General features: G+C 40.7%; 1 protein-coding gene across 1 annotated transcript in view; it reads left to right on the top strand.

Annotated features, from left to right (window-relative positions):
• The first annotated feature begins 3,186 nt into the window (after window positions 1-3,186).
• The window catches only part of LOC140741363 (serine/threonine-protein kinase 17A-like), a 58,040-nt gene continuing 47,172 nt past the window's right edge, over window positions 3,187-14,054 (top strand). Inside the window, exon 1 of the mRNA XM_073071513.1 lies at window positions 3,187-3,580. Coding sequence (XP_072927614.1) covers window positions 3,483-3,580 — 98 coding nt within the window. The 5' untranslated portion in view covers window positions 3,187-3,482. The remainder of the gene's footprint in view (window positions 3,581-14,054) is intronic.

Raw genomic sequence — 14,054 nt, 5'->3', positions numbered from 1 at the left:
GGAACACTTGTGGGCTGCCCCCAGCACATCCTTGAGCATTGTAAATGCATCTCACCGTATGTTTCGATGCATGGTACTGTCAGCACCTCCAGTTGAACTTTGTCTTTTTTGTGTGAATTCCGCAGCTGTCAGTCTGTGGTTTTGTATTGCCATGTGCTCTTGTTTGTTTTCATGCCCCATATGCTTCTGTCCCCACTCCTGCTCTACTCCGGACCCTGTATCACTGAATACTCCACCTCTCACCTGTTTCTAATTATTACCTGTTTTGCTGCCACTTCTGTCTCATTGTGCTCCACCTATCATCTGCCTCTCTGTTTATTGCTCAGTGTATTTCAGTCCTGTGTTTTCACCTGTTTGTTGCCAGATTGGGCCAGTGAGTTTTCCTGAGCCTTTCCAGCATTCGTATCTGTACTCTGTCTGTCTGAATATCGACTCTGCCTGTTTCCCGATTCTGGTTTTTGGACTTCTCTGGATGTTTTGATCTCTGCATGAACTTTGACGCCAACTCTGTTTGCACCTCGGGATTTGTTAATTAATATCACTGTGTGCACAGTACTGGGTCTGCGATTGGATCCCTGCTCCAGCATCCTGACAGGTACACGTGATAAATAAATCTGAAACTGAATCTGAGCAGGCACATGGCCAGCTAAACATATGGTCTAGAAAATGCCTCCAGCGATTCTCTGATCTTCCATAAGATATGCAATTTTTGTAACTACTCCAGCATAATTGGCAAAAATCAGCAAAGTAATGAGAACCTTCCACAGACCCTCAATGTTAAATTTTGTTGCATATGGTGTAGGTGAATTTTCTATATGGTTCCCCCAATAAATATTTCTTTATTACCCCTCTTAGCCTATGAAATTAATTTTACATGTATGGATTGCAATTTCCTCAGATAAGTATTACAAGATGAGGTATACATTTCATTTTATAAAGTTACACATTTTAGTTTTACCTTGCCTTCATATGCATATTGCAGTTTTTGTGTCCAATGTAAAATGTGTGTTAAAATTGTACTCTGTATGTTCAAGTTAACCATCTGATAATTACTGTTTGACTAACTTGGAACACCACCATTCACCCAGAACTGAAGCGCAACATTCGACCGCAAGTACACAGGATTAGGCCATTTGGCCATGGCTGATTAGTTTTGCCTCTCAACCCCATTCTCCTGTCTTCTCCTTGTGACATTTGATGTGCTTCTAATCAAGAACCTGCCAAACTCCACTTTAAAAGCAAAGGTTGATAGGTTCTTGATTAGTAATGGCATCAAATGTTATGGACAATATGTTGGAAAGGGAGAAATGCTGTATCTCTGTGAGCAGCTTTCTTCAAACTTTGTGGGTCAGACTGTCACTTTGGCAAGCCACTGCAAAATTTGGGCCACCAAAAATGGTTGTCTAATCTTCTGAGTTCTCATTGGGGAAGGTTTGCTGATATACAAAGAAACATCATACTTTGTAACTGGTCCTTGGAGACTGACACAATGTTAGAACTAATTTGGTGTATCCCACCTACCACACTGACTTGGTTAACAGCACAACTGACGCACTGCTATTCAAGATCAATGGAAAGTAAATTCAGGCTGGATGACAAACAGGATGGAGATGGACTCATTCACAATCCACTTCTTCCCCGCTATGGACTGAGAATACAATCATTTAGTCACTAAAATCATAAATTTATAAGTTAATCATAGACCAGGACACCTTACTATCCAAAGTGGAAATGCTAATATGAGGGAGCATGATTTTAAGGTGATTGGAGGAAAGTATAGAGGAGATGTCAGAGGTAGATTATTCTGCAGAGAGGTAGGTGCCAGGGGTGGTGGTTGAGGCAGATATATTTGGGACATTTAAGATACTCAGAGAGGCACATGGATGAAAAACGTGGAAGGTTATGTGGGAAGGAAGGGGTAGATTGATCTTAGAGTAGGTTAAAAGTTCAGCACAGTATCGTGCACTGAAGAACCTGTGCTATGCTGTACCTGTGTTTTGTCCACAACTCTGCCAATTTTCATGTTATCTACAAGCTTTCTAATCAGCTCTCCCTGAATTTTTGTATATCACAAGCAACAAATGTCCAACACTGAACCCTGTGGAACATCACTGCTTACAGATCTGTAATCTGAATAACACCCCTCCACCATTATCCTCTGTCTTGTCTGGCCAAGATAATTCTACCAAGTCATCGTTGATCCCATGTATTCTTAAATTCCAAAATTTTAATTTAATTTAAATAAACTTTAAATTCCTCAGTGTTATCACCTCATCTCCTTACCTGTCCATCCCTTCCCTCTGGTGTTCCTCCCCCTTCCCTTTCTTCCATAGTCTTCTACCCTCTTCTATCAGATTCTCCCTTCTCCATCCCTTTATGTCTTTCACCTATCTGCTTCCCAGCTCTTTACACCTCTTGCCCTCTTCTGGTTTCACCTATCACCTACCAGCTTCTTCCTCCCCTCACCCCCCCCCCCCCCACCTTCTTGCTCCAACTTTGCATCTTTTTTTCCAGTACCGATGAAAGGTCTTAGCTGGAAATGTCCACTGTTTACTCTTTTCCATAGATGCTGCCTGGCGTCCAGCATTGTGTGTGTAATGCTTGGATTTCAGGCATTTGCAGATTTTTCTCATCTTTGTACAAAAAAATCTCAATCAGGTTTCTAAGACATGATCTTCCTCCCCTCCCAGCACAATGCCACTTGGACCATCCCTAATGCCCATGCTTTTCCAAATGTGATTAAACCCCATCCCTTAGAATTCCCTCCAATAATTTCAACACCATTGATGTAAAACCCATCAAACTATAACTTGCTGGATTATCCCTATTGCCCTTCTTGAACAAAGGAACAACAACGGCTATTCTCCAGTCCTCTGGGACCTTGCCTGTGGTTTAAGAGGATACAAAGTTATTCAACCCATTTCTACTGATAGGAAAGCAAGGGGTAGATGTTAATTAAACCTTGATACCACTGCCTGCATTGAAACAACGCATGTATGGTTTCACTTTGACGGGAAAAGCTCGAAAGACCTTGGCATCTGAAGCTTTAATTCCCCAGCTAAATAAGTGTGTAGCCAGTGCAGTTTGTGATCGAGCCTCAGGAGCAGCGCTGTCGCCTCTGTTCAACAGCACCGCTGCTTCCGTCCAACGGTGATTGGCTCTCTGCAGCGTGATGTCGCTTGGACTTCAGTTCCTCTGAGTGTTTTGATGTCCCGCAGCAGCTCCTGTGCTGTCAGAGCAATCTCGGGCACGCCGGGTTGGTGCGGAACACTGCTCACACTCTCTCACTGTACCGATTTACTTCGGGGAGTGTAAGGCACTGTCAGCAGTGTGCTCTGCAGACTTCTGCAGAGGTTTGTCAGCTGCTGTGGCCGAGACGTTTAACCGTGCCCAAGCTGCCCTGAACTTTAATTCGCACTGACTCCAAACTTTCTTTGGACGTTTGAGTTCGCCCGTGACTGCTGTGAAGCTTCTTTACCGTAATGATGAATCGCAAAGGAATGGTCGTCAAAATTTTATCCCGAATACGGACCGACTCTTTCAACAGTAACTACACTCTGCTGGGGAAGGAGTTGGGGAGGTGAGTGTTAAAGGCACACGACCTTCGGAAGCTGCGAGTATTGACTGTCAATTCCCTCCTGCAGTGAGATTCATCGATTTCATGTAACTGGGCACTGGGAGAATCAGGAGTAAAACGACGCGTTAGCAAGAAAAGGGCAATTAAATGGAGAAAGTCGCTTTTAAAAAGTCCGTGTATTATTGAAAGTGACAGGTTTGGTTTTAATGGGGGCGTCTGCCTGGGGGAGAAGAAAACCTTAACTTCAAGGTGTACGGTTAAATCAAGTGTTTACTCATTTCAGTTCATCTTGAAAATGGTAAAGCCGCTGCAGCATAAGTCTAGAGAGGTTGAATACATTTGTTTTTGTATTTGTAAATGCTTATGAGTCGCAGTGCATTATAATTACCAACTCAGTATCTTAATTGAACACATTATATAGCTCCTGTTGATGAACACGCATTGCTATTTTAATCATAGTTTGATAATTATATGCATGCCATTGTAGACCATTGTTTAAAAAAGCCGTCATATTAGGTCATGATAAAAAATAGTTATTAGATCATATATTTTTGAATAAGTTTTGAACAACAGTCCTGATTTTATCATGCTACATGCCAAAGAACCTACGAGGAATTCGTTATTGCAGGTTGAAGACAGTGAGTATAACCTCTTCAGCTAGTAACATAAGGACTCGTTTCTTTAATTGTTAAGGGCACATTTCCGGATGGTTTCACAAAACAAGGGTATTTCAAAGCTTAATAAATATATTTTTATATATTTATAATAAATAGGAAATGTTTACTGTGAGAGAAGTAACCAAGTTTCCTGCAAAACAATATGTTTTCATGTTTTTGCAGGAAAGCTGGTTATTTCTCTCTCAGTAAATAGTTCCTATTAATGAGTTTATTCAGTTAAGCAAAAAGCTTATAAATTTGGATATAATTCAAGCTTGCTCAGGTGCATTTCAATATTGCACTGATTTTCTCTGTGATTCATTTCCTGCCAGAACCCAGAAAAGGGACATGTCAAAGTCACTTTTGAGTCCAGGTTGATCAAAGTTCCCTGGATTTATCCACTGTTAGCACTCCATTGATCTGAGACACACCTTTGCTTTGATTGCTAACCAGTGTTTGGAAGCGGAGATGAGAATCTAAATAATACTCGGAAATGCAGAGTATGAGGCTTTAGTAGGCAAGGCGTGCGAGGTCTCGAGATCTCATTGCTTCTTATTGCCTCTCTTGCCATTTCTGCTAAAGTTTAGAATTCCTCCCTCTCCTGGAAAACCAGTTAACCTGTGAATTAGCAGTGTGTATAACCAATCCACTTTTGGTTTTCATAAGAGGTGGACTCTATATACATTAAAAGTGTAATGATTAAATTTGTAGAGCTAAAGTGACTGGGCTGATAGAATATTGATTTCCCCCCCCCCCCTTCCTTTTGTCATCACAAGTTATTAATGATTCAGAAAATAATAATGTTGGTATTAGGTTTGCAAAGTTGGGGTTGAGGTGAGCAGTAGATTTCCTATTATAGCAACAAACCAGTTAGCTATGAAAATAGCACTAAAACAGTTCATCCAGTGGTAATTCCAACCAGGATTTGATTAGGACTTGAATAAACTGTATCAGATAAATGGTGGATTTGCTTGCTGGCCATGTTTCATTTATAAAACTTGGATAGGTATCTGCTTGAGCACTGTCAGTTGTATCTGTCATATCCTCAACTGAACCCTCTTTGTAGTGAGTGTTTCCTCTGACGTCCAATCTGTCTGTGTCTCGTGAGGCTTAGTTTTCAGGGAATGTATCTTTGTGTGGAATGTGGGGAAAGAAAAATGTCCAGTATTTCTGCCATAAGACTTTTTCATCTAAGTAGTAAGTATTAGTGAGCAAAAGTCATTGCAACTGAGATTACTGCCACCAGGCAGGCAAGCTTGCATTGATTTATATGCTGGCAAGTCCTTACTTTCTTCGGTGGTAATAAGTCATTTGGTCAATGGTTGCTCCCAGCAGAGCCATCACATCAGTTCAGCTCCTCCTCTCCGTCCTCCCCCTCCTTTTTTCCCTTTACCTGTTCTTTACATGTTCTCTCTCATAACTTTATCCATCCCCTTTGATTCTTTTGCCACTGAGCTACCCTAAGGGATAAGCTACAACATAAGCTTGCAGCACCTCTTTAGGGTGTGGGCAGAACCCCATGCAATCACGGTGAGGGTATACAAGCTCCACACAAACATGTTCAATCTAAGGTCATGATCCGAACAAGAGTCCCTGGAGCTATGTGCACCACCTTCCCCATTCAATTCTGTGCACCACAATGTGAGGCCAACATTTATTCTTCACCTCCAGCTTCAAAACTACTTCAAAGTCCACCACGTTGGTGGACCTGGAGTTATATATGAGGTAGAATGACTGATTTCTTTCACTGCATATCAAATTGTCGAGTAAGCTACAGTACTAGTTTTTCTGTACTGCAAATGGTGGTCTCTCTTGGGGGCTTTGCTATTGGTGGGTGGTGGGTGTTGATGCTTTTTGCCGAAATAAGTGAAACTTTGCTGCTGCTTATGTGTGGGAGGGGGTCTTTGGGGTTCAAACGTTTTTGCTGTTACTCATTTGGGGTAGTCTTCTGTTTTTGTGGATGTCCTCAGGTTGTATATTGTTTACATTTTCTGATACTAAATGAAGCTATTGAACTATTGACTGTAGATGTCTGCTTGTAAATCAGATGGAGGTTTGCCGCAATCCATGAACTTAAATTCCACAACTGCTGCGCTGTGGTGAGATTTGATGTATTATCAAAGTGCATATATGTCACCATATACTACTCTGAGATTCGTTTTCTTACAGGCGTTCTTACAGTAAATGCAAAGAAACATAATAGAATCAATGAAAAACGGCAGACAACAAAGACGGACAAACAGCCAATGCGCAAAAAATGACAAATTGCTCTTGCTGCTTACAGAACAGTTTTCTAAGTTTTTGCAAACTAGACCGGTATTTTGGCACTATATTGTGATGCAGTATGCCTATTGCAAGAAATCTGCCTGACAAGAGCAACTAAGTAAAAAGAGAGTTGTTCCATCTAACATTGTCTCTCTACTGTGTTCATATTTCAGAAGTGATTGCTAATAGAATCCATCATAACACAAAAAATGGGGAATGAATATCTTAAAAACATTGCAACAGTAGGTAATCTAACCCATCGGGTCTGTATTGGTTCAATGTACATGCGATCCATGGCCCCTTCTCAAAAACAAACAATTCTTTCCTGAAGGTTGGGTTATCGTACAAAAGATGCTTGTAAGTGCTCAGCTGGGGCTGTCCAGTATGGTGGTTTTCGATGTTTCATGCCTTCTATTATAACAATGTTTTTGGGATGTCAACAATTTATTTTGCAGGATGCTTTCTTTGCCGCAATCTATCTCTGAATTAAAATGCTGGATTAAATTCCCTCTCCTGCGCAAACTTTCAAGTAAAAAAAAATATATATATATTCATGCCTTCTATTATAACAATGTTTTTGGAAATTTTCAAGGATGCCAACAATTTATTTTGCATGCCTTCTATTATAACAATGTTTTTGGAAATTTTCAAGGATGCCAACAATTTATTTTGCAGGATGCTTTCTTTGCCGCAATCTATCTCTGAATTAAAATGCTGGATTAAATTCCCTCTCCTGCGCAAACTTTCAAGTAAAAAAAAAATATATACATTAACCAGACATTTCTTATGTTATTCATTGGCAGTTGATTCACTTTGTGATTAGATTAACTTGGCAACATATTTGGCTGAGGATATAATTCCCCTGTGAACAAGGTAGAAAAGAAGACTCAGTAAATGGAGAGATGCACTTATGTTACCTGAATCCATCTGCCAATAGAGATATCTATTTATTTATCTATTTATTTATTTATTGAAATACAGCGCAGGATTGGCTCTTCCAGCCCTTCGCACCGCACTGCCCCATCTGGCAAACCGCGATTCAACCCTAACCTAATGACCAATCAACCTACCAACCTGAAGGTCTTTGGACTGTGGGAGGAAACCAGAGCGCCTGGAAGAAATCCACGTGGTCACAGGGAGAACGTAACTTACTTTCTTAGAGCTCCACTCTTTCAACACAAGTGCACCTGAACCAAATTGTGGAACTTGACAGAGAGGTATAATACTAACTAGAAAATTCAGACAAAGAATCACGATCAAGACTAATAATCTGTGAAAGAATGTTGCTGCTTTAGAAGGAAAGCCAGTTGCTCTTTGGAGCACTGGGTCTTCCTGGTGTCAGGGTCAGGAAAGTCTTACATTACGTATCTCTAGGATTCTGTCTCATTGCTGTGGTCTTTGCTACCCTGTCGTCAGTTTGTCTGTGCTGGAGGTCATGCCCAGACCTAGAAAGTGTGGCAGTGTAGACAACTGTCAGCTTAAGATCAGCTGCAGATTTCCTGGTTTAACCTAGGCATTGTGCCAGAAAAGCTTCTGTATCATCTTCACTGAGTTCAATGCAGGTCTGTGTAGCTGAGGATGTAAAGCTAATTAATCTAATTAAAGTAGAATTGTAGTCTTTATTCAGCGTATATAGAGACTAAATGTAATCAGCTTAGAATGTAATAATCTGTAATATTATCATCGCTACAGTAGCTGATGATTGAGTGCACTAGCATATGTTTTTATTAGTTCTCAATTGCAGGAAATTAAATTTTCTGGTACTTTTTCATGATTAACTTCCTAAAATTTGACAGCTGTGCCACTTCTTTTAAATTCAGCCTCTGCAATTTTATGCATACTGTATATGTATTGAATTGATTGTACAATGCATGCTCAGTTTCTTTCCACTTATCAATCAATATACACTCAGTGGCCACTTTATTAGGTATAGGCATGTATATAATAAAGTGGCCACAGTAGTCGAACCCAGTGTGGTCTTCTGTTCCTGTAGCTCATCCACTTCAAGGCTGAGTTACTGTCAGCTTGACCCAGTCTGACCATTCTCCTCTGACGACTCTCACTAACAAGATATTTTTGCCTACAGAACTGCTGCTCACTAGATACTCACTGAGTTTCTTTGTCTTTCACACCATTCTCTGCAAAGTCTAGAGGTAGTTGTGTGGGAAAACCCCGGGAGATCAGCAGTTTCTGAGATACTCCCATCTGGCACCAACAATCATTCCTCTGTCAAAGTCACTTTGATCACATTCCTTATTTGGTCTGAACATCAACTGAACCTCTTGACCATGTCTGCATGTTTTTATGCATTGAGTAGCTGCCACGTGATTGGCTGCTTAGATATTAACGAGCAGATGTACATGTGTACCTAATAAAGTGGCCACTGAGTGTAGCCCTAATCCTCCTCATTGTCAAATCTTGATATTTGTAGTTGGGTCTGAAAAAATGGCAGTGGGAATAAAAGGAGATGCAGTGGGGGCAGATGTACGCTGCCGGGTACTGGGGAAAGAAGCTCTATTAATGCCAATGCTGCAAGTTAGTATCTGTTTGAACTTGGCACTAGTACACATTAAGCAGTAAGGTCAAGAGGATGTCTCTGAACATACTTGTGAGTAACGAATCACCTTGTATCAACCTATAGGGATGAGTTTTCAAAGTCCATTGGCACTCAAATCGAGTATTGTTTCATCCTGTAAGCAGATACGGGATTGGCTTCGTAGTTTTGGAATGTTGAATCCCAAATTCTTCAAGGCTCATAGGATTTTATTGCCGAGGCATCTCTGAACTGGAAGGAGTAGGGTCTGAGCCAATATTATAATTTTTCCTTGAATCAATGTCATACTGTTTGCTTGCATTATATAGAAAGAAGCTGGTGGCTCTTCTCTGTTAGTTCAGCCAGAACAGTAGTGGAGTTTTACAACTGGTCAGCAGATGTGATCAGCATCCCAATACCAGAACGCTACTCAGTAACTTATGAAGGAGTATTTTGGTGTGAGAATATTAATCAAGATATGATAGCCCCTGTGGCTGAACTTCCAGCTGCCATTCATTGTGCATCTTTTCAGAACAGCCCTTCTTGCATCTGGCCATGAGTGACCCAGCCTCAAATGCTCTTATGAAGAATCCCAGACCTGAAGTGATAACTGCTTCTTTCCCCACAGATGCCACCTGACCTGCTGTGTTTCCAGCATTTTCTATCCTTATTCAGATTTCCGGCATCTGTAGTTATATTGATTCTCAAACATGCTTTCACTCTCCCCCCATCCTGAAGTGGGTGATGAAGGTACCTATATTTAAAAAACTATTTGGAAAATGTAAGCATTGAGCACACACCTGGCTGCATTACTCAGAAGTGTGCCGTGATCTGGCGAGGGGGGCAGGTGTGGGGGAACATCAAAGAACTTTTTCTCCTTGTTACTTCCAAAAACTAATTTCTCTAGCTGGTTCCCATGGAATGAACTGTGACAACTGGAAGAAGAAATACTGGAGATCAGTTCATACCTACAGTAGGGGAAAGGGGAAAGGAATGCGAGATCATGAAGCAGTTCACCTATTTGGCAGCTTCCAAAGCCCCACTTGTTGGAATTCACTTGGGAGCCAGCAAAAATAACAAGGATTCAAAGTTCAAAGTAAATTTATTATCAAAGTACATACTGGATATGTGAGCTTATAGTACCTTGAGATTCATTTTCTTGGAGGCATTTACAGGAAATAAAGAAATGCAATAGAGTTTATGACAAATATATGTAACAAAAACTGACAAATATCCAATTTGCAAAAGAGGTCAAATTATGCCAATAATAAATTTAAAAACTATAAATAGATTAATAATACTGAGTTGTAGAGTCCTTGAAAGTAAGTCTATAGTTTGTGGAGTCAGTCCAGAGTAGTGGTGAGTGAAGTTATCCACACTGGTTCAGGAGCCTGATGGTTGGGGGTTAATAACTGCTCCTGAACCTGGTGGTGTGGGACCTAAGGCTCCTGTACCACCTTGAGAAGAGAGCATAGCCTGCTGATGGAGAGGGCTTTATCTGTAATGGACTGGACTGTATCTACCACATTTGTAGACTTTTCCATTCCATTGGACATTGGTTGCATTCCACCATGCAACTATAAAAGTCTGTCAAAATTTTTAGATGACATTCCGAATCTAGACAAACTTCTAAGGATGTCAACAGCTAACAAGTCTGCTATTGGCTGTGTTCTGACTTAGTAAAGAAACTTTAATTAAAATAGTATAAATGTTGGACTAATTACAATATCTCAATCGTGTTGAAATTGGGGAAAGTTTGGTACAAGTAAATGCTGCATTTCTATAGCAGTAATCCAGATATGTAACTCCACCTGTGTGCCAAGTTATGGCTTTACAGTATGTCCTCCAAATCATGGTCTGTTTAGTATGTGAGTTCAGACCGTGGTACGTTAACTACAGTCTGTGGTTGTATGGCAAGGAATTGATATGCTGACACCACATTGACACACAGACCGGATGCAAATTATCTTTTGCGTTCTGTGGGAAAAGAAAATTCTGCTCAAAGCTGTCAGGCAGACCATTCAACACTTCTGTTGCTCAAACAGAATTTCGGGAGATCTCATTCTTTGCAACATGTTCTTATTTCAAATGGAGTGCAGTCTTCATCAGGGCCTCATCTGATCCGGGGATTCTGTCAGGTTAGAATATTTGCATTGGTCAAGCAAAATTTAAATCTGCTGCCAAATTTATTCTATAGTTGTGTTCTATGTAAAGCTTTGGGGATTTTAACAAAACTGCATAAATCAGTATTGGACGAAAAGAACACTGTTACTGCCCGGAACTTTCGAAGATAGGATTGATTCTTGCCTCAACCATTGAACTAATGTGACCATTTATAGAAAGCAGTGTGTCCTTTGATAATCCCTATATTCTGTCAATTTCTCAATGCTTTTTCAGTTAAATCTCATCCTTTCAATTCAGGGGTAACTCAGGATGGAGTGCAATTCCAAGGAGCTATGAATTCTCCACAGTTCTTCCAAAGCCGTCATTCTTCACGTGACACCTTGCAAAATGAATGTCAGCTGGCAGTTCAGTCACAGAGCCCATCATAACCCGGTTAATATTCTCACACCTAAACAATCCTTCATAGGGTACTGAGTAATGTTCAGGAACTGGAATGCTGACCGCTTTTCCTCACATCTGCTGAGAAAACTCCACTGCTGTTTTTGCAGAACTAACCGAGACGAGACAGCAGCTTCCATTTGTATAATGCAAGCAAAGAATATAACATTACATTTTACCAAACTTGCATCAGGCAGTGATGGTCACCCACAGAATCGTTGGGAAACTAACAAATATAATCTGCACACCTACTTTGATCCCTGTATTTAAATTTTAGCAGATATTGCATATGAAGTAATAAACTCCCATTATGTCTTGGTGTCATCAAATTGAAACATGCTTAGTAGAAAAACTTGCCCATGAAGGTGAAGATGCCTATAAATGGTTTTCTCACTTTTACTCTTTTGAGTGAGATGGCATCTTTTTATGATGCATGATAGTGGGAGGGTGAGGCAAGCCCCTGAACATGTTTCATGTTCAATGCAGCACTTTGCCTAGTAGATTGCCTGCTGGCGGGCATGGTAGCCTAGTGGTAGTGCAAGGCTTACAGCGCTGGTGATCCAGGTTCAATTCCTGCCGCTTTCTGTAAGGAGTTTGTACGTTCTCCCTGTGACCACATGGATTTCCTCTGGGTGCTCCGGTTTCCTACCCACATTCCAAAAGATGTACAGTTAGGTTTAGTGACTTGTGGGCATGTTATGTTGGCACCAGAAGCGTGGCGACACTTCCGGGCTGCCCAGTGTAACCCTCAGACTGTGTTGGTTGTTGACACAAATGGCGCAGTTCACTGGCTGTACACGGCAAAATCTTCAGCTTTATTTAGCTGGCACAAAACGTCAACTCTTTTATTTGTCTCCATAGATGCTGCCTGCACTGCTGAGTTCCTCCAGCATTTTGTGTGTGTTACTCTGGATTTCCAGCATCTGCAGAATCTCTTGTGTTTAAGCTGATCTTTATCTTTGCCAATGGACTTTGTGCATACAGCTGTGGCTATGCTTTGCATGCATTGAGACAATCACTTATTCAGCTTCAGGCAAAATATACATGAGATGCTAATGAATTGCTTACCCTCACTCTTTGCTCTTCTTTAAACCACCTGGAATGAAAGATAACTTGTCTATCACAGCATCCATTTATTTTCTTGTTTCTTTTCCTCTCTGGGGAGATATGAAGGTGGTCAAAGACATGTGGGAGTTACTCAGGATAAATATGAGTGTGGAGAATGTGACCATAGGGTGAGGATTAGATTTGCCTCTGTCCAGGTGTCAAAGCAACTTTGCACTCCAGAAATAAACTCTTAGGTGCCTGAATATGATTTAAGTAATAATAATGCAGTTATCCATGATAGTTGGTTGCCATTGAAATATTTCAATTTTGTTACCACAGAGCATGATCTTTATTTACCCCAACCTGTAATTTTATTGTCCATCCCTAATGGCCTGAACTGAATGACTTGCCTGGGCCTTTTCAGAGTACATTTGTGAGTCCAGCCCAATACTTGGTAAGGGTGACAGATTACCTCCCCAAAGAACTTCAGTGCATTTTTACCACAATCTGCTGATTTAGTGGTGATCATCACTGATCACCACTAAACCACTGTTACCATGGTGGGATCTGAAACTTTTCAATATAGATCTGGAGAATTTCTGTTGAATTTCTTCCCATGGAAAATGAATTACTGGAAATAAGAAACTGGTTTTTAATTACCATTATAGTTCTGAATAAAATGTTAAATACTTTATTAAAAGTTGAACTTAGTATATTTACTCTTAATTCTCTTAGTTCATTATATCAAGTCATGTTCCATCATATCAAGTCAGGTATATGGAGGAATTTAAGGTGGGGGGTTATATGGGAGGCAGGGTTTAAGGGTCGGCACAACATTGTGGGCCGAAGGGCCTGTACTGTGCTGTACTGTTCTATGTTCAACACTGTAGTTCACAAAAGGGTTTTTTACATTCTAGGACACATAGAGGGGAATGTAGTCCAAGAGAACAGTCCTTCCCAAACAGGCTTGAGATGCATTGTTCTTGTCCCTGTGTGACTTGAGAATAAAATGCCTGGGTAGAAATGTAACTAAATGATTGCTGTGCCTTTTCTTTACAATTGTGATTGTTTCAACAGACAAGACTTGTATGGGTCTAAAAAATGTTCCCAAGAAACCCACCTGGATTGTGCTGCCACCCCTCCAGTGGCTTTTAAAAGAGGTAATTAGGACAATGGCGGACACTAATGCCAACAGGTGCAAAAGTGTGTGTTCAAGGCCACCTGTTGTGGGAGATTGAGGCTTTAGGAGCCAATAATAAAAGCAGCTACAGTTATGTTAAGTACCACTGACCAGTTACTCTCATTAATCTTGTGACCTTCCTTCAGCAAGTAGAAGATCAGCTGCTGCCTGCTTGTTCCCTGGCTGTGTTTTTGTTTTGAACTTATTCAGTCCTGTTAGCACCACATTCATTGC

Source organism: Hemitrygon akajei, chromosome 18 (assembly GCF_048418815.1).
Source record: "Hemitrygon akajei chromosome 18, sHemAka1.3, whole genome shotgun sequence".
Classification (NCBI taxonomy): domain Eukaryota; kingdom Metazoa; phylum Chordata; class Chondrichthyes; order Myliobatiformes; family Dasyatidae; genus Hemitrygon; species Hemitrygon akajei.
This window is presented reverse-complemented; position numbering and strand designations above follow the sequence as displayed.